The sequence below is a fragment of the Lissotriton helveticus genome, chromosome 9 (genome assembly GCF_964261635.1).
Source record: "Lissotriton helveticus chromosome 9, aLisHel1.1, whole genome shotgun sequence".
Taxonomy (NCBI): Eukaryota; Metazoa; Chordata; class Amphibia; order Caudata; family Salamandridae; genus Lissotriton; species Lissotriton helveticus.
Window position 1 is genome coordinate 1001024889 of NC_136070.1, and position 17895 is coordinate 1001042783.

The window sequence follows — 17895 nt, forward strand, 5'->3', positions numbered from 1 at the left end:
CCATGTGGCTTCATCTCCTGGCCTGGAGCTAAGTAATCGTTTTGATGCTCTTGGAAACCTGGATACTAACATCTGACTGGGCACCAAGAGGGGGTTGCAGGAACCCTCCGGGTCAAAAGGGGCTTGCAGAAATATGAAGCTAATGACTTGGAACATCTCTGGTCTACAATCCAAAAGAGATGATAAAGAATGGCTGGGAATTATTAAGCAACATGAAGTGATCGCACTCCAAGAAACTTGGGACACAGAATGTAACTTTTGGGTAGATGGTTATGTATCCCATTTTAAAGCAGCTCAAAAGTCTATCAGAGGTAGAAGTAAGGGCGGTCTTGCACTGCTAATTTCAGTAAGTCACCTTGGGGCGATGAAAGTCATAGATATTAACTCCCCTAACTGTCTCATCTTAGAGGCCTCGCTGAACACGGGGGAAAAACTCCTATACGTAAATTTTTATAACTCAACAGAAGGGTTACAAGGAGGCGAAAATATCCTAATGTTGACTGAATTTTTAAACAATTATAAGAAGAGTCAAACTACTTTGGTTTATTATATTGTGTTTGGTGATTTTAACATACATCTCTGTCAACATAACTGTTACCATGGTAGTTCCTATGATGATGACTATTTGACACATCCGCATTTTGAACATACTGTAAAGGGGGGTGCTCTAGAAGAGATGCTGATTGATATGGATATGTCTGAACCCGCTTTTGCGAATCCAATAGACAGAGTGGTGACCTATAGCGCGAGAGGTAGCAACACCATTATTGATTATATCTTTGTGTCTCCTAGAATTCTCATAAATGTCATCTCATATAATGCCATCATTACTGCATTTAGTGACCATAATCCGGTCGTTATGGAGCTGATTAACATAAACCCTACCATAATTAATTGCGACCAACAGTTAACCTACTCTACTGTAGTCAAGACCCACGACCAAGGTAGACGGGTTAAATGGTCTAAAATCGATGTTGAGGAATTTTTTACTAAACTTTGCAATGAATTAAGTGATGAATTTAACATATGCAGGAACCCTCTGTCTACAGGAGGAAATGTCATAAAAGCTTTTGGAACCATATGCAAAAATGTTGCAGAGACCCTTACTATCAAATCATCTGTTAAGCCACGGATGGCACAGGGATGGTTCAATGCTGATTGCTCAAAGGCGCATAATAAACTTCTAGAAGCCCTTAAATGTAAGCCTCGTAATCTAACTGTAGTGTCCCAATTGAGGAAAGAATATAGGTGTGCGACCGAGGCTCGCAAAAGAGAATTAAAAGATAAGGCCTGGGAAGCACTTTATGATAACCTCACTTTAAGGGACAGTGCCCATTTTTGGAAAATAGTGAATTCTCCTTTGTTAAGTGGTACTGGGAATGAGATATTAGAGGCCAATATCACTGAGAATCAATGGTTAGATCACTTTGAAAACATCTATGGAAGCAAGACTCCTACTACCCCTTTTACTCCTTTAGATTTTTCTCCCTCAGACACACCACTAAGGGTTTCGGTAAAAGAAGTACTAAATGCAATTGAAAACACTGCCGGCGGGAAAGCCCCAGGCCCGGATGGGGTCCCCGCCGATATGTATAAAGCTCATCCACTTATATGGTCTATAATACTTGCGAATGTTTTTAATTTAGCATGCATGAACTTGTCTGATACCCCTACCACTTGGTCACATTCGGTGATCATACCAATTTTTAAGAAGGGGCAAAGGGGCGACCCCAGGTGTTATAGACCTATATCGCTACTTGATTCCTCATTCAAAATACTGGGCAAAGTTATATTAAATAAAATTAATCTGTGGGAAAAGGATAATGCAATTTTATGTGATACACAATATGGATTTAGAACAGGGAGGGGTACCGAGGAGCAGTGTCTGAATTTGTACATGACCGTTTCCAAATATACTGCTGCCTCTAGTGGGTCAATCCACCTAGCTTTTATGGATCTGTCCACAGCGTTCGACCTAGTTAATAGGTCGAAGCTGTGGACAATTCTTTCTGAGTTGGGTCTGGACCCTGCTTTGATTAACTTCTTAGCTTTTCTACATACCGACCTGACGGCTTCGGTCCGAATGACCACAGTAGGCAAGTGCACTACTGGGTTTAGATCAGCAAGAGGGGTGAGACAGGGGTGCATTTTGGCCCCCATGTTATTTTCCCTGTATATTAATTCCCTGTACTCTGTTTTAAAAACTGCTACCCTAGATATACCGAATATGGGTGGGTTACCGCTGCCTGTACTGATGTACGCCGATGACACGGTCCTCATTGCCAGAACCCCTAATGGTCTACAACTGCTCCTTGATTCATTTGGAGCTTTTATGAACAAACTAGACCTGGTTGTAAATATGGGTAAATCGCACGTTATGTCCTTAGGGAAAGGAAAGAACACCACTAAAACCCTGCGATGCAATGGAGCAATTTTAACCAAAGTTAAAACATTTACATACCTCGGAGTCATTTTTGACGACACGGGTACATGGACCCCACAGGTTGTTAACAAAGCAATGGCTATTCGGCGGTCTTTCGGAGCAATACAGAGCTTTGCTAAAAGACTGGGGGGCAAACCAACGGAAGCTATCCTCAAGTTGTATAGAGCCAAAACTTTGGCGCTGGCTAGATATGGGGCTGGAATCTGGGGATTCAGGGATCTGGCACTGATACAGAAGGAGGAGAATAGATCCATGCGTTCATTATTGGGCTTACCACGGTCTACACCCATTTTTTCGGTGTTGACAGAACTAGGGCAGGGATTTATTGAAGATACTCTTAACCTGGCCCCCCTACTTCTATGGGTGAAATTGTGGTTGAACCCGAATTTGACGTTAAATCGAAAGATTATCATGGATTGCATGGGGAGAGACAGAGCCTACGATATTAAATGGCTGAGCTACATTAAGTTGGTTGCTACTCGTCTGGGCCGTGTTGACTTGTATAGTAGCCCGGAGAGTCTGTGCAAAGAAGATGTCACATGGATTAAGACACAATTTTTAGAGTCTAGAAACATGTTGCGTGAAGCCCAGGAATTAGAGAAAACCACTGTTAGGGCTCACTATATTGTAGTATCGACCATGAACATCCAGCCATACTTAAGGGTAGTGAATAGGCCCTACCATCGATGGCTTCTTACCAAATTTCGTTTCAACCAGATGCACCTCCTTCTGGGAGAATACTTGAAATGGAACAAGCCAAGGGACCACGTCCCATGTAAATGCGACTGCTTTTCCGACCAAGACCAGTCCCATTTTATATTTTTCTGTCCCTTTTTTGCGGAGGGGAGGAAAAAATATATCTTACCACTATTGAGAAACAGGGGATTCGTGCAAGTGAAACCGGCACTGTTGTTTTTACAAACTATGGAGACCCCTATTGTGATGTACGGAGTCGCAAGTTTTTTGGTTGCAGCAATGAGAGCAAAACGATCTAGATCATTGTGCCACACAATACCCGATTGAACCATGTAAATACAAGTGTCACATATTATACAATCTATCCCTGCAGACTTGTATAATAATCCTGTCCAATATAGTTTTTAAATAGGATGTATTTTAAACATTTTTTAACTTCATTTTAAACGTATATGACTTCCTTGCACTGCATTTGCTGAAATTTGTATGAAATGTAATTTCAATTTTATTATTCATTTATACACATTTATGTGCTTTTATATGTCTTTTTTATGTGTTTGTAGTATACTTTTATGATTTTAACTAATCGAATAAAGTATTTTTGACTCTTGACTCCCCAGAGGCAGCTCGGCACAGGCCCCAAGATGGCGGGCGTGTGGGGGGGGTGGGGCCCCGTCCAACAGTGGGCCCAGCGACGCTGTCCTAGAGTCCCCCCCGGAGGCAGCAGGACAGCAAGGAGCCAAAGGAGTAGACAGGTTGGGGCTCGGCAGGGGGAGGGAAGCAGGCCCCCAGTCCGTGCAAGGATCCGCAATGGCGTCGGGTCCAGCCAGGCACTCAGCTGCTCAGGGGCTCCCGCAGTCACCAGGCGCCGCAAAGCAGGGCAAGTGCAGGTGGCACTCGCGGCCTCCCCCACCAGGTGTGCCGCCACTTCGGGTCCGGGACGCAGCACCCGGCAACGGTAGGAGAAAAAGGGGGGGGGGGGGGGTCCAGAGCTCCGACTCAGGGCCGATGTTCAAGATGGACGGCGCCTCCGTCCAGGCTTCCTCCGCACCACGCAGCAGCAGGGTCGCAGAGCTGGCGCTCCCCAGTCTTCCACTCACCGCGCGGGAGTCACAGGCAGATTCTCGGCGGGCACCAGGGGGCTCGTCCAGGTCAGGAGCCCCGGGTAGCGCACTCGTAGTCCGGCCTCACCATGCAGGCCCAGACCCCGGTGTAGCGTGATTCAGCACGCCGACTCCGCCCTCAAGGAGCACCCATGTCGGCGTTTGCAGCGGAGCGCAGGTCGTGGGCCCGTTTTTTCAGGCTCATGGGACCCAGCGGGGTCACAGCTCCACTCGACAAGCCTGTCCAGCGACCAGGGGAGCCCGGGCAGGATCAGTGATAGGATGATGCTGGTCTTCGGGACGGAGCTGGAGGAGCTCACGTCCTGTCGGCCATGCTGCTTGGCCCACATTCGCTGCTATATTGAATTGAAATGATAGACAGTTGTTAAGTTTGACAACAACAGAAGTGAGATTTTGAACACTGGACTGTAAAGCACAACGGAGATGGGAAATCGTTGTAGAATTCATCTCTTAGTCACCCTCTACAGGAAACTCTTAGCATGTGTGCACCAGACATTGGGGAAAGTGTGCTCTAGAAACAAACAGCCCACGCAATTGTGAGCTACTGTCAGTTTTTGTAGAGGGGAATGTGGGGTGATGTAGGTGTGTTTCTGGGGGCCAGCAACTATGCCAGATAAAATGGGGACATTAATACTATTTGGTATGTCTGTTGTGATTTTGGGGGGGGGGGTGGTATGGCGAATTGTTTAAAAAATAAAACAGAGCATGGTCCCTTGATTTGGGCGCTTTTTGTTTGGTGTCCAGAATCAGAACTTAAGCCATTCCATCAATGTGATGGGAGAGTGCAGCCCGCTTAGGGATATGGTGGTAAAGTAGTAGTTAAGGGGAGCGGACAATAGATTAAAGGATTTTAGTAATCCTCACTCGAAGCAATCAAGACATTCTTTTACAGTGTTGTTCGGATGAGCAAAGATCAATTTTTAGGGCATCTCCGTTGGATAGTTTCAGGTAGATAAAAGACTACCTCTTTGTCTGCTATGTGCCTTGTAACTGTGTTCTAAGTGCTAGTACTTTTCGGCTCTTGAATGCGTTGCGTTAACCTCTACTCGGTCTTTTGGAGCAGATTTTATTTTCTTTGTCTGTGACTTACACCACTTCCTTTCCAGGTGTTGGGTGTGGCATTTCAGCTCAGCAAGTTCCTCATCAAACCATTTGGTGGATTTGAGACCAAACTTGAGTTTTCTGGGCTTGGTCAGAGCTATAAAGTTTAGAACACAGGGACGAAGCCACCAGGAAGACGATCCAAGTACACAAGAGCATGGTTGTTGCCAACGTCAGTCGCCAATTCTGTGATGTGCTCTCTTGTTGTAGGGTCGCCTTAAAGGGTGGATTGCCATGCTGGCGGGCACAAGCCTTGGTTGCCATAAAAGTAATCCAAAGGAACTTCAATGCCTGGAGATCCAGGGAATTGTGGTAGCAGCTCAAAACATGGGTGCAAGCCGGATTAATACTCTCAGAATGCAGTGCACCACTTAAATTTGGGAGATTTCTCTGCAAGCCCGATGACCAGCTCTTCTTCGGATTCAGCACGTTGTTTTGTCTGCAGTTTGCAGGGCACTGCTGCCACCAGTCCAGGGGAGTCAGATTGCTTCAGGGTCCACCAGGGGTCCCTCTGCCAGGTAGTGCTGAGTTTTGGCTACAGCCACTCAAGATTTGATATCTACCAGTTTGTTTCTTTTGGATAGAAAGCCCTTTGGTGCCTGAGCTTAAATGCTGATCAGCTGCATTGGTATTTTCGCCGCCATGCTTGGAAAACCTACATCTCCACCATCATATTCCTACACATCAGCTTTTTTCTTTCAGCATCTAACTGGAGACAGTGTATGAGGCATGTTACAGAAGAAAGCGAGAGAAAAAAGGACAGAAGCAGAGGTGTAAAATTAGAGAAAAGTAGCTAATTAGCAGCAGAGGAAACAGTTGTTGACGAGGTCTGAGATGGAGCAGACAAGCTGGGGGTCAGACAGGCAGCAATACAGAAAGCATGGGGGGGTATTTCAACACATGAGGGAGAGAGAAGAAAACGTGTTCCCATGGAGTGCTGAAAAAAAAAAAAAAAAAAGTAGTTCCCTGAATACAGGTTGTAACGATACAAGTGGTCCAATCAAAAGAATGGTAAAGAGGATATGCTCCAGGAGAAAAACAAACACAATAGAGGTAGGCAAGACATCAAATAAGAAGAAAGCTAATGAGAACTACAACAAAGTAAACCAATGGTAAGCAACGGTTAGACACCAAGCCCTCTGTAACTTAACCCCTTCAGCGCTAATGACAAAGCCAGCTCGTCATGGGCGTTACCTGCGCTACGCGCATGACGAGCTGGCTTTGTCACAAAATGCGCGATTTTCAAATTTCAGCGCACAGCGGGAAAACCCGCTAGCGCGGTAGAGGTTAACAATAGATATTTTGCAACCGGACAGCTTGCGCAGTCAAGTCCTAAAAAGTGACACAGGGAGAAATCAGCAAAAGTAAAGTTGAAGACAAAATAAAGTCTATCAGCCTTATTCATCAACGGGCCGTTTTGCGAGCCCCTAATAGCGAATCATAGCGATTCGCTATTAAGGACTCGCAGAACGGTATTCATGTAGGAATTGCTAAATAAATAGTGATTCCTACACATTCCTTATTTGCGAGTAGCAAATTGCTAATCGCAAATAAGGAATAACTCCCCATTCATTCCTATGGGCCAGGCCCATAGGAATGAATGGGGAGTATTCCTTATTTGCGATTAGCAATTTGCTACTCGCAAATAAGATAGCGATTGAAAGGGTGCCAGGGGTGTCCAAAGGACACCCTGTAGCACCCCTGAAATGCAAATTGAAACAGGTGTTGCGCACACACATGTCCAAGGGACATGTGTGTGTGCAACATGCAACTTAAAAAAATGCTTTTAAAAGCATTTTTCTAAGTTTTTGCTATTTAACCGAGAGGTCTGACCTCTCGGTAAATAGCGGCCCAAAATTGCATTTTCGCAATTTTAAAATGCTTCATGAATTGCATTTAAGGAATCTCAAATAGAGATTCCTTAAATGTAATTCCTCGCAATTTAGCGAATTAGCAATTACCGATTTTTGCATTTGGGATGATGAATCCCAAATGCATAAATTGCGCTCGCAAAGGGCCAGATTCTCAGAATCTGGCCCTTTGCGAGCGCAATTCGGCTTGATGAATCAGGCTGTATGTTTTTAGAATGGCAGACTAAGATACTCTTATGCCCTCAAACAGTAGATTACTTTAAGTATTAACAGCTCAAGAGACCGGTCCCGCGAGTAGCAAATGAGCCGAGAGAAGACAGTTGCAATCTCCACAACTGGACAAAAGCATATTTAAGTCGGGATATAGAGATGGGTTAATTTTTTTTTAGCATCCAGGAATTTCAATGCAGACAAAAACTAAAGCGAAGCAAATGATGAGCATATCGCATACAAATAGAGATTCAAAAGGGAAGCTTAAAGTAAAGGTGTAGCTGTTGTATCCAATATGCTGGTCGATCACAGCCGAAGCCTGAATTACGGCTCAGGCTGAACACTTACTCAAAAGAAGATGCAAAAGCCTTCGACTGTGAACTTGCTCCAACTCTGCAGCAATCGGTTTCAACGACTTCCCATCCGTTTCCACCGTTATCGACTTCCCAGTGAGATAATCCTTCTGAAAACAGATAGGCATAAGTGGACAAAGAAGATGGTTTACAAATAATGTATGGAAAACAGAGGACTGCCATAAAAGGACTGTAAATAGAAATATGAAAAATATGCATACATATGTGAGAAAGTGGCTCTATATATACTGGACTAGAATGAAGTACAGCGTGTATAGAGTCCACCAAGCCCAGAGCTATAACCGAGGTAAAAGTCAGAACTGACCTTACTCTCCAAAGTGGTAGCTTGGTTGAGCAGTAAGGCAGTACCTGAGGACAGTGTAAAGCATTTGTTGTACACACTCAGTCAGCAAAAGGTTTCACACACTCAAGGACTGAACTCCAGGCCAATTGTTTTTATATCCACAGATTTAGTTGTTTTATTTTTAGAACAGTTATAAAAATATACGTTTCTCGTTATGAGTACTCTCATGTAATTACTTTGCAAAGGAGCAATGAAGTTTGTGCACACAATTAATACAGTATTGACAGTAAGCAACGCAATCCTAAAACACACTATAGCATTGAGCTCAATGAGTTTTCCACATGTAAGTACAGTTGATTACTATACAGATTACTTTAGTAGTCCCAGGACCAGATCCTAGATTCAGTCCTGGGGTGTAAGCTGAAACCAGATTAGCAAAAACGTTTTAGTTACTGTGGTGAATTTTCATGAATATAAAGCGGTTTTAAAAGTTCACACTTAGAAACTTTTCAATGTAAATCTGACAATGTTATTCAAAGGGAGAAAATTCAGGTTGCAGGGAAAGTACGATCGCGTTACTTTTGTAATCCAGCACTGGTCTCCTGGGGCCAGCACTGGGGGTCTTAACTTAAAACAGGTAGGTAATTGCATTTCAGTATTTTGTAAGATTTGTAAAGAATATTTCAGTTAGGCCGAATGTTATCCAATGAGAGGCAGGGGGCCGTCGGTTGGTGGCTGCTGGCTAGCAGGCCACCCGGCTGTGGGAGCTGGGCTCCTTGTCACTTGCTCATGGCAAATGAGGAAGTAGAATAGGGTACAGGTTGCACTGCCAGGGGCACTCGGGCGGCTGGGTGCAGGGTGCTTTTGAGCCGTCTGGCACTCAATATTATCCAATGAGGATCTTGAAAAGGGAACAAAGGCTGCAGGGATCGGGGACGGTGGATCTTCAGGAGCGACCAACACTTTGAGGGGTAAGTTGGGATCTTGTAGGATAGGTAGGCACCCAGGAGTTGGGGACAGGGGGCCGTGGGGCGCCGGGGTGTCTTTTGAGGTCGGGATATCTTACCCCCTGCTGGTCCCGGTCGGAGGGGTCCTTTTTCCTGAAGCTGCAGACGCCGTCTGGGTCGTTGAGGAGGGTCCTTGGGCACTGGATTCCGAGTCAGAATCGCCGGGGGGAATGCCCTCAGGGTCTTGGTTCACTCCAGCACAGGCCAGGCTTGGCGGGTGCAGAATGTGAAGGGTTCGCGGTTCCAGGCTGATGCCAGGGCTTGTTACTTGCTTTGAGCAGTACCACTGCTCGTGGGAGACCCAGATAGTCAGAGACACAAGGCAGTCAGGTCCTCCGGGGTTTTTTAGGTTGCTGACCACTGGAGACGCCGGGGTTTAGCAGGAGCAGGTTCGAGGGTCGACAGGCCGGTAGGGCTGGGACCAAATCAGTTGGTGTCTTCCTCTTCTTAGCAGCTGCACGGCAGGTCTTCTTGTTTCTTGTTCCTCTTTCCTGTTTCGGTATCTGAGGAAGGAAGGTTCAGGGAGCCCCTAAATACAAAATTTAGGGGTGTTACAGGTAGGGCAAGGGCAGGTACCAATGGGTCCCTGTCCTGGGGCGAGTACACCCCCTAGCCTGCTCCTCTCGGGGGGCAGGAGCCTAGCTGGAATTGGGCAGGGCTCCCCATCTACAAGATGGCCGGAGCCCGGGGTCGTGCTTCACCTCGCCTCCTCCACCTGAGGGGTGGAGTTGGCAAAGGTTGGCACACCCCCCTTCCTGACGTAGTTTTTCCGGCCAGAGTGGGGGTAGAATGGGTGGGGACCAGTTACTGGGTACAGCAAATGGTCTGGAGAAGCTCTCAGAGGCGGCATGCCTTTGAAGCTTCCCCCTGTCAATCCTGGGGGAGGAGACATAGCACCTCGCCCAGGATGTGCATTGTTGAAGGCCCAGGAGAGCGGGGGCTCTCCACCCAGGGGTCCAGCAACATGTCTGCTGTGTGGCAGCCTCTGCAGCCACTCAGCCCAGACGTGGATTGTAGGTTAGGTTTCAGGGGGCATCTCTAGGATGCCCTCTGTAGTGCATTTTACATTAAACCCCCCACTGGCATCAGTATGGGTTTGATGTGCTGAGAAGTTTGATATCAAACTTGTCAGTGTTTAGTGTAGCCATTATGGTGCTGTGGAGTTCGTAATGACAACCTCCCAGCACCATATACTCTTAATGGCATCACTGTACTTACAGTGCCCAGGAATGGCCCTGGGTACTGTAGGGGCACAGAGCTCATGCACCAGTGCCCACACCACTGGCATAGGGCACCCAGCTAGAGGGGTGGCTGATGTATGCCAGGGCAGTGGGGTTGTGGGTATGGTACACAGGGATGTGTGCCATGTCGACTCTGTTTAGTTCTGCACCTAGACGCTCAGCCTGCAAAGGCAGTGTGTGGGTGTCAAGGTAAAGGGCCCCTAAGGGTGGCACAATAAGTGTTAAAATAGTTTTTAGGGAAGAAACACAGGCCCTGGGTACCTGATTGGCAGGGACCCAGGGCACACCTAGGAAAAGTGCATCAGGTATCAGGCAAAAAGTGGGGGGTACTGCAACAGGAACTCACTCTCTCACACAAGCCCCCCCAGCCTAAAGGCTAGGAGACTCAGCCAATGCTGGGAGAGTCTCTCTAGTCTTTCAGGCGAGGAAGAGTTGGGGAAGTGGTTTGAAAGTTGCAGGGCCTACTCTGTCTTACTTCTTTCTGTCCAGGTCAGTCCCTTTGGGGAGTTGGCCTACTTTATCATTTTCAGGACCTACTTCCCAAAGCTCCTCTCCCTGCTCTTTTTTGTCTTTGTCCCATCTTTTTATTTTGGGCCCAGATGTGCCTACCTCTGTAAAGTCTAAGTTAGCCAGGGCAAGGCCCAGCTTACCCACAGAGGCTACCCACAGTTTGAGCAACCCCACCATGACCAATAGGGTCAGGGGGCCTAGCTTACTATTTGGCAGGGGGTTAGGCCACCATGCCATGGATAGGTCTGCCATAAAGGCTAACACCCAGCAGAGGCTCCGGACCGCTGTCAGTGCCCAGAACTACACCTTTAGCTCCTGACTGGCAAGTGAAGGGGCTATTTTACAGGTCTCTTTGGGTCCTGTCTGTTGCCGGTTGTTTTAGGGTGGGGGGTCACCACACTGGGTAGTGAGCACCCTTCCTCCCCCCATTGTTCTGCCAACTGAGGAGCCACCAACTCAGGCTGGGCAGTTGCCTGACTAGTCAGGGCTTTGTGTTGGCTAGGGGGGGCCTTACTAAGGCCAGGTTCAGAGTTTTCCCTCACTGGGATAGAATCCCCCTGGTCCTCTGGAACTGTGGCTAACAGTTGCCCACCTTTCCTATCCTGTCCTTTTTTCTCTTTTGGGGCTCAGCTGCACTGACTGCAGGTGGCACCCCCCCTAGGTTTCTTGGTTGAGGCCTGGCATTGAGCTAGTGCCTCTCTTTGGCTCAGATCCACCTCTAAGTGGTCATTCCCCAGGAGACAATCAAGGGAGAGGTCTTTACTGACTACCACCTTTCTCCATCTAAGGGGCCCAGATACGACTAGGGGCACTACAGCCACAGGCCTAACAGTGACTCCCCCTGGGACAACCCTTACTCTTCTTGTTTCTCCTGGGACATACTGGTGAGGTAGTACCAACCTGTCATGTACCACAGTGTGACTGGCACAAGTATCTCTCAGGGCAGTGACTGGGACTCCATTCACCAGTAGGTGGTGGAAGTGTCTACTCCCCTCTGGGATCTCAAGCTCGCCCTCTTGCCCCATTCCCCAGTTGAAGGCTAGGAGTACTTCCTCTTCTGAGGACATATCCTCCCATGTTCCACTGGCAACCCCTGGGACTACACTAGTCACCCCTGGAGTTGTACTAGGGACCTTGTTCTTAGGACAGCTAGGGTCCTTGGTGTGGTGTCCTGTCTTCTGACAGTTGTGACACCATACTCTGTTGGGATCCAAATTCTTACCTTGGTACCCTGGTTTGGCTTGTGAGGTGTCTTTTGGCCCATCCTCCTGGATAGGTTTTTGGGGGGCTACCTGGGACTCCTTACTTTTCTCCTTAAGGGGTTCACTATCTCTTCTGGGGAGGCTTTGTGACCCCTTCCTTTTGGTCACCCCCAGTGGACGTCCTAGTTACCCTTGTTTTTACCCAATGGTCTGCCTTCTTTCCCAATTCTTGGGGAGAAAGTGGACCCAGGTCTACTAGATACTGATGCAACTTTTCATCAATGCAGTTACTTAAGATGTGTTCCTTCGTAAAGACCTTACAAGATGGGAGGCCCTTAAAACAACAATCAGAGGGGCTTTAATTAAAATACGTGCAGCCATGAATAAGGATGCTAACTCAACCCTAACAAGGTTAGAAGGGGAGATATCAGAACTAGTAAAACGACACATAACCTCTAAAGATCCCTTGGTTCTCAATGATCTGATGAACAAAAAATACGAATATAACAAGATAGTTAGCGAAAGAGCAGGAATTTGGCTTCAGCATCATAACAATTTCAGGCTGTGTCATACCAATAAGGCGGGTAAGAGCCTTGCCTCCTACTTGAAATTCAAATCACAGCAAACAACTATTAAGAGCATTGTTGATAAATTAGGCGAAACCCACTCGAACCCCAACAAAATGGCTGACATCTTTAAAGATTTTTATAATGACCTCTACTGTAAAAACTTAGAAATCGATGGCTCCAAAGTAGGGAAGTATCTGGATACCAGTAAGCTCCCCTCTCTCCCTTTACATGACCAATCCGAACTCAACCGCCCCATATCCTTAGACGACATCACCCAGGCCATTAAATCTCTCAAAACTGGGAAAGCCCCGGGCCCTGACGGGTTCAGCGCTACGTTCTATAAGAACTTCTCGTCTGCCCTGATAGAACCACTCAAGGACTTATACGAACACTTTACCACAACTGGTCAAGTACTCGGTACCCTTGCAGAGGCCATCATTGCGGTTATCCCGAAAGAAGGGAAGGACCCGACATCCCCGAAGAACTGTAGGCCGATATCCTTGATTAACCTCGACTGTAAGATCTACGCCATGATTTTAGCAAAAAGGATTCAAAAGCTCTTGCCCCAGCGGATCCATCCGTCACAAGTAGGTTTTCTTAAAAACAGGCTATCAAGCGACAATATGCGAACCCTCGCGCACATCTTAGAGAGAGCAAAATTGACTACCTCCCCCACGGTGGCGGTGACCTTGGACGCCGAAAAGGCCTTTGACAAGGTCGACTGGGCCTACCTGGAGGCAACTCTACATAAATTCAATCTGGGTTCCGACTTCATCCGCATGGTGATGGCCTTATACTCTAATCCTTCAGCGAGGGTGAGAGCCGGAGGGTGGCTGTCGAACTAATTCGAACTAAAACATGGCACAAGACAAGGCTGCCCCCTTTCTCAATCACTTTTTCTTTTAGCAATCGAACCCTTTCTGTGGAACAATGAACTTATTAAAAGAATTGATTTTGAGGGCTTCACAGCCAAAATTTCGGCTTACGCCGACGATATTCTGATAGTTTCTGAGAACGCAGAAGTGGCAATTCCGGCTTTGATGTCCTCTATTGCTGACTTTGCAGTAGTGTCCGGATATAAACTCAATAAAGACAAGACGGAGGTAAAACTGCTTAACAATATAGGAGACAAGAGCATTTTGGGTGGTTCCGGTCTTTGCTGGCAATCAAAGAGTTTTAAATACCTAGGTATTGACTTTGAGAAAGACTTAATCAACACTCTTAAAATCAATGAGCTTTCTCTATATAAAAAGATATCCTCACTGTTGGATGGCTAGTCCCCGAAATTTTTGTCCTGGTGGGGCAGGGTAGAAACCCTGAAAATGATGATCACGCCCCTCGTCAACTATCTAATAAGCATGTTGCCCATGTTATTCTGTGATGATTTCCTTACCAAGATACACAAGCTTTTTAATGTTTTTTTGTGGCAGGACAAGAAGCCACGAATCTCCTTACGAAAACTCCAACTACCGAAAGATAAAGGGGGAGTAGGCTTACCAAACTTTAGATGCTACCAGACGGCCTATCTGTGCTAACAAGGAACAAATTGGTTCCATGCTCAGCAGGGTTACACTCCCATATGGGTCCAAGTTGAAAAGTCTATCATCAACAACTTACCACTCTCTGCTGTAATGACTAAGGATGCCACAGCTTTCCTCACTCCAAGTATATATTTCTTAACACTAAAAGAGCCCTTCTTAACCTCGAGAGACACTGTAAAGTTAAAGTAAAATTCTCCAAATGCAACCTAACCTCACTCTGGTTGAACCCGGCTCTCAAAGATGAAGGCAAATACCTCTTTTGGGAACACTGGTCCGAGAAGGGTCTGAACTCACTGCAAGATATTTATGAAGGTTCCACTCCCCTACCTTTTGCCACCTTACTAACACGTTTTGATCTCAAACCACTCGATTTGTATAGGTTCCCACGCCTCAAAGCCCTCGTCTCTGCCAGAGCCATCACGCCACACGCTCCTACACTTTGCAGTAAATTACTCCAACTCATGTTGATGGGTCATATGGTGTCGAAAGTTTACAAAATCCTCTCTCCTTTGCCCCAGAAAGCCCATAGAAAGTGCGAACGAGACTGGGAAGCTGAACCTAACCCCTCCAACTTAGCTTTCGACTGGGATAAGATACACCTCACTCCTTTCTACAACAAAATATCTCCGATACTCTCTCAGACAAAACTTAGGTTAATAAACAGATCATAGTGGACTCCAGAAAAACTTCTTAAGCTCAAGCTCCTCGATAGCCCTCTCTGCTGGAACTGCAAATCCCACGTGGGTGACCTGGCGCACTGCCCGCTACTTCAAACGTTCTGGGATAAAATGTATAACTACATTCACCGAACCTTCCACTTTCAGCCGCCCAGAGACTTCGTATACGTACTTTTGGGTGCAATTGACCCGAGAGTGACGAATGATCATGATAGACATCTACTGGACCTCATACTCATGCTTGCATGTAAGGTAGTGCTAAGTAAATGGAAGAGTGCGTCCGAAGTTTCATTCAAGGTTTGGCAGGAATGGCTGTCTTCATTGAGGGGAGCAGATAATGACGACCTTTATTCCTCTCCTTGGAGAAAACCTCATATCAAACTTTGGAGCTTACTAGATTCACTAGAGCTTTGTTACGATCCACCTTAGACTATCTACCTTGGCAGCATGAATCTTACTCCATGGCCCGTCTCTGGCACCAAAGTGTACATTCATTCTAGAGCTGCGTCCTTGCTGTCCTCGTTCAAGCTTATTGCTTTTTGACATGTTGCTGCTATCCACCTTCTCTCCTTCTTCCCTCTCTCCTCTCTTTCCTCAGCTCCTCTCTTATCTCTATCTCTTATCTTATTTCCTATCCACAGAATTAAATATTTGGCATGGCTGTTATGTACAATATTCTTCAATTGGGAATTATCTAGAAGTGAAATGCTGCGCCTTTTCCCTATGTGCCAAGTACTCTGACCATATTGTTTACATGACAGTACCTTTTATATTCATCCATGCATTATTCTGTGCCTTCTTCTTCTTTGGTACTTTTTGTATTATTTGTATTCTCAAATAAAAAAGATTTTAAATAAAAAAAAAAGGTCTTAAGCATTTACAAAAGAAATAAATATGGCCTATACCAGTATTATACTATAATTGCGAAGTGGCCAATTTCTTTTTTTTTTTTTAAACCATAGCCCAGGATTATATCCTTTTTATTTCCACCGGGGCTGGACATACAATAGAATATGGCTCATAATTTATAGGTCTTAATTACAGAGTTTACAAATCTGGCCTTCATTTAGAACTTAAACTTTCCTGTAAGTACCGACATTCAAATGAATGTGAAGCCTCACCCCAAGCCTACAGTGTATTTAATACCTCCACATCTCTGGGTGCATATTCCAAAAGGTAAAATTCCATTTCACTTAGTCCAGTCAAGGTCACTGGTAGTAAACGCCGACTCGGGCTGCAGTACATATAGTCTTGAAACTCTCCTTATAGATAACTTATTTGGAATATCTTATAAGTAATGATTTAGTCAAATACTTATTCAGCTGCACCAAATTTTCATATAGCACTTTTGGAAAGCAAAAAATGGCCTGTACTGTTATTCAACTGTTTAAATTATTGATATAGTAAATGTCTTGCCGAGGAAACTTGCCGATATTTTAATATCTAGTTTATCATTTACTTTTCATTTCCCGTACTCCTAAATCTATTTATTGTTCGGAAATAGGTCTGGCTTCGTCAAACTGTAAATAGTTATTTGCATACTTTGTTACCTTCCAAAGATGCCAAAGCTAATGTATGACAGTCGGTGCTGTATAAGGGGGCGGAAGGAAACTGCGTGGATCTGTGTGTGTGTGTGTGTGTGTGCGTGGCTCTGTCTGTGTGTGTGCGTGGCTCTGTCTGTGTGTGTGTGTGTGTGTGTGTGTGTGCGTGGCTCTGTCTGTGTGTGTGTGGCTCTGTCTGTGTGTGTGTGCGCGTGGCTGCGTGTGTGTGCGCGTGGCTGCGTGTGTGTGTGTGGCTGTCTGTGTGTGTGTGCATGGCTCTGTCTGTGTGTGTGTGCATGGCTCTGTCTGTGTGTGTGTGCATGGCTCTGTCTGTCTGTGCGTGGCTCTGTCTGTCTGGGTGTGCGTGGCTCTGTCTGTCTGGGTGTGCGTGGCTCTGTCTGTCTGTGTGTGCGTGGCTCTGTCTGTCTGTGCGTGCGTGGCTCTGTCTGCCTGTGTGTGCGTGGCTCTGTCTGCCTGTGTGTGCGTGGCTCTGTCTGCCTGTGTGTGCGTGGCTCTGTCTGTGTGTGCGTGGCTCTGTCTGTGTGTGCGTGGCTCTGTCTGTCTGTGTGTGCGTGGCTCTGTCTGTCTGTGTGTGGGTGGCTCTGTCTGTCTGTGTGTGCGTGCGTGCGTGGCTCTGTCTGTCTGTGTGTGCGTGGCTCTGTCTGTCTGTGTGTGCGTGGCTCTGTCTGTGTGGCTCTGTCTGTGTGTGGCTCTGTCTGTGTGTGCATGGCTCTGTCTTTGTGTGCATGGCTCTGTGTGTGTGTGCATGGCTCTGTGTGTGTGTGCATGGCTCTGTGTGTGTGTGCGCGGCTCTGTCTGTGTGTGTGTGCGCGGCTCTGTGTGTGTGTGGCTCTGTGTCTGCGAATACTCTCTACTACTCTTTAATGCTCACCTATTGCCATTGTAAATGACAATACAATTTACTTATGTTTTAAGAAGAAAAAAAAATGTCATGAACAATGCCAATAGCTCTACCTTTAATAATGCCGAGACCATTGCATTGTAAATGCTTGTTTCCCTAGTTGTTGACGTCACCGCGGTGCGCATGTGCGATAGCAGGTCCAGAGCGAGAGAAGGGGAAGAGGAGAACGAGGGGGGGGGGGGGGAGAGAAGGAGGAAAAACCCTCAGATCCGGGAGCTGTCAGCAGAGCCGTGCCGGGGACCAGCATCATGAGGAACAAGGGCAGGGTGAGGAAGCTGGCCACAAGTAGGTGCACTCCCCACCTCCTGCAAGCCCGTGTGAAGATGAGGAGGGGTGCCCTGCATTTAAAGGGACTGTTGCTTTTAGAGCTGGCAGTTGTAACAAGAGGGAAAAACGTTTACCATTCGTAAAATGTGTTTTGCGCAAAACAAACCGAGTTTTCACTGTCCAAAACCCAGTGATTTTGCGAATTCTGGGGCTTACGACTGCAAAATCCTTCCGTACATCCACCCAGAGTCGCATAGACACTCTTCCTGCTTGCAGGCTACATATGAAGATGTAAAACGCCTTTAAAACGTACGAG

At 46.5% G+C, this 17895-nt stretch overlaps 1 protein-coding gene across 2 annotated transcripts in view; it reads right to left on the bottom strand.

Moving 5' to 3' along the window:
• LOC144783115 (F-box only protein 17-like) overlaps positions 1–17895 on the bottom strand; it is a 97578-nt gene that overhangs the window by 61174 nt on the left and 18509 nt on the right. For both annotated transcript variants that reach the window (XM_078662261.1, XM_078662262.1), the window contains exon 2: positions 7794–7908. In XM_078662261.1, coding sequence (XP_078518387.1) covers positions 7794–7908 — 115 coding nt within the window. The remainder of the gene's footprint in view (positions 1–7793; positions 7909–17895) is intronic.